The sequence below is a fragment of the Nansenia antarctica genome (assembly GCF_963989245.1).
Source record: "Nansenia antarctica genome assembly, chromosome: 9".
NCBI lineage: Eukaryota > Metazoa > Chordata > Actinopteri > Argentiniformes > Microstomatidae > Nansenia > Nansenia antarctica.
Window position 1 is genome coordinate 43,235,168 of NC_137679.1, and position 2,370 is coordinate 43,237,537.

The 2,370-nt window shown below is 56.3% G+C and overlaps 1 protein-coding gene across 1 annotated transcript in view; it reads right to left on the reverse strand.

Annotated features, from left to right (window-relative positions):
• Positions 1-1,017, reverse strand: part of LOC308164787 (dedicator of cytokinesis protein 9-like) — a gene marked incomplete at both ends in the record, with an annotated part of 93,727 nt that extends 92,710 nt beyond the window's left edge. Inside the window, 1 exon segment of the mRNA XM_080538815.1 lies at positions 829-1,017. Coding sequence (XP_080394941.1) covers positions 829-1,017 — 189 coding nt within the window.
• Between the last annotated feature and the right edge of the window lie 1,353 nt (positions 1,018-2,370).

A 2,370-nucleotide genomic window follows, 5' to 3' on the forward strand; every position in this document is an offset into this window, starting at 1 on the left:
GACCACCACTACCCACTACGAACCGCTGATCTGCCAACCTTGTGTTCATTAGACGGCGACTCTACCTCCTGCGCCACAACCGCCCCTGGCCCCATGGTGGCTAAGGCAGGCTCACAGTCCTCACAGCTACAGCCACATCTCAAAACAGACAGGATGAAAGGAAATCAATGCTTAAGCAGTCAGGGCGGGAGGAGGGGGGGTCCAGCGGTGTAGCAGCATTGGGGGCGTCCAGGGGTGTAGCACCACGGCCCCCAGTACAGACAGACGCCCATGCCCTGCTGACACACCCTCTCCTCCTTACCTCCTATCTTCCTCCAACCTCAATCCGATGAAAAACATAAAAGTGGGACTGTCACCTGCAACCTCCACCGCCCCCCCTCCCACCCACGCCCACTCAACAAACAAAAACAACTAAAAACAAAAGATTAACTTAAAAGATTTCGGACGGTAGTAAGACTCTTAAGAACAGCCGTGTCTATTGTACCTACTATAAGAGCCGCCTCGGGGGTCACATGACCATAGTCTTTACAATGGGAAGCTGCTACTTACACACAACGACCACTAGTTGGCACATCTTGTAAATTAGCCTGCCTCCTACACAGAAAAACTGAAAAATAGCTTCATACTAGCTTATCCTGATGTTGTTTTGAAATCACATGGGTGGTAGAACGCACATATCTAGGAAATGTCATGAAAGGAGGGTCCTGAAATTTGATCGAGTGCAAACATATTTTACAGGGTCAAAATGACCCCACCCATGGCTGTTCTAGTGTTAAGGTAGGTTTACCAGAGTGGTGGTGGGTAGTTAGTGTTAAGGTAAGGGTTTACCAGAGCGGTGGAGGGTAGTATCCATGGCTGCGAGCCTCCCTGACTCAGCCTCTCCTGCGATTGGTCCCCCGTGGCTCCGCCCCCCAGCTCCGCCCCCGCCGCCGCCCCCTTGCACACGGCATAGCCGCAGTTCCTCTCCAGCACGGCGCGGAGGCCGTCGAACAGAACCACGCTGGTGGTGCAGCCCATGGTGGCGCCCGCCGCTAACCGCCGCTAACCGCCCCGCCCGGGGGTCGCTGTCACAGATCCATCACCTTCCAGCCCTCTCTGGGGGAACTACGACGACTCGATTCGGACCCTCTTGACTCCTAGATTCTGACACTCTTGACTCCTGTATTCGGACTCTGTCTGACTCTTGAATTCGGACCCTTCTGACTCCTGGATTCTTGGATTCGGACCCTTCTGACTCCTAGATTCTGACTCTCTGACTCCTGGATTCCGACTCTCTCTGACTCCTGGATTCGAACACTTTTGATTCCTGTATTCGGACCCTCTGACTCCTGGTTTCGGCCCCCCTCTGACCCCTTCGTTCAGACTCTCTGACCCCTTCGTTCAGACTCTCTGACCCCCTCCCCTAACCCCCCCGCCCCACCCCCACCCCAGCCCGCCCCGGGTTCAGACTAGGCCTGGAACTTCTATCCCAGGAGCATCCCAACACCTCCAGAAGTCGGGGCGTCGAGGAAGAGTCCGGACGATCGGCGATCGGCTGAGGTATAATCCCTGGACGGAGCAGTGGTGGTGTGGTACGGAATCCACTAAATTCAGTCTCTCTCCCAGTCCTTCCCAGTCCCTCCTAGTCCCTCCCAGTAGCTCCCAGTCCCTCCCAGCGGTGATGAGATGATGTCCCCTCAGGTCTGGAGCAGTAGTCACTGACAGAGCTGAAGTCCCTCCAGAGCCTGGAGCGGTGCCTGCTGGGTACTGAAGTCCCTCCGGAGCAGTGCCTTCTGGGTAACGAAGTCTCTCCTAGACCCGGTCCTCCCTGGGAGAGAGAGAGAGAGACGCGCCGGTGCCTCCCGGTGCCGTCCCCGTGAGACGGATGACACAGCGGCAGCTGTCGGGTGCGCTGCCTCCCGCTTCTCCTCCGCTGGCGGGGAAGGAGGGATGGAGCGACGGAGGAGGGATGAGCGCAGGGAGGAGAGGAGAGAGAGAGAGGGGAGCGGAGCTGTCGGTTCAGTGGGAGCTGGGCGTCGACTGCTGCCTGCCTCCTCTTCCTGCTGCTGGTAATGATGCTGCTCGCTCTCGCTCTCTCTCTCTCCGCTTCTCTCTCTCTCTCTCTTTCTCCGCTTCTCTCTCTCTCTCTCGCTTTCTTTCTCTGCCTCCTTTTCTGCCCTCTAGCTATCACTTTGCCTCTCTGCCTCTCTCTCTTTTTGCTCACTCTCTCTCTCTGTCCTCTACTTCTCTCTCTCTCTCTCTCCTTTCACAGATACTCTGCTCTCCTCGTAAACATCGCAGTCGACTCACGAACACACATATATTATACACTCTCTCCCTCTCTCACACACACTCCAACACACACACACACACTCCCACACACACACACAC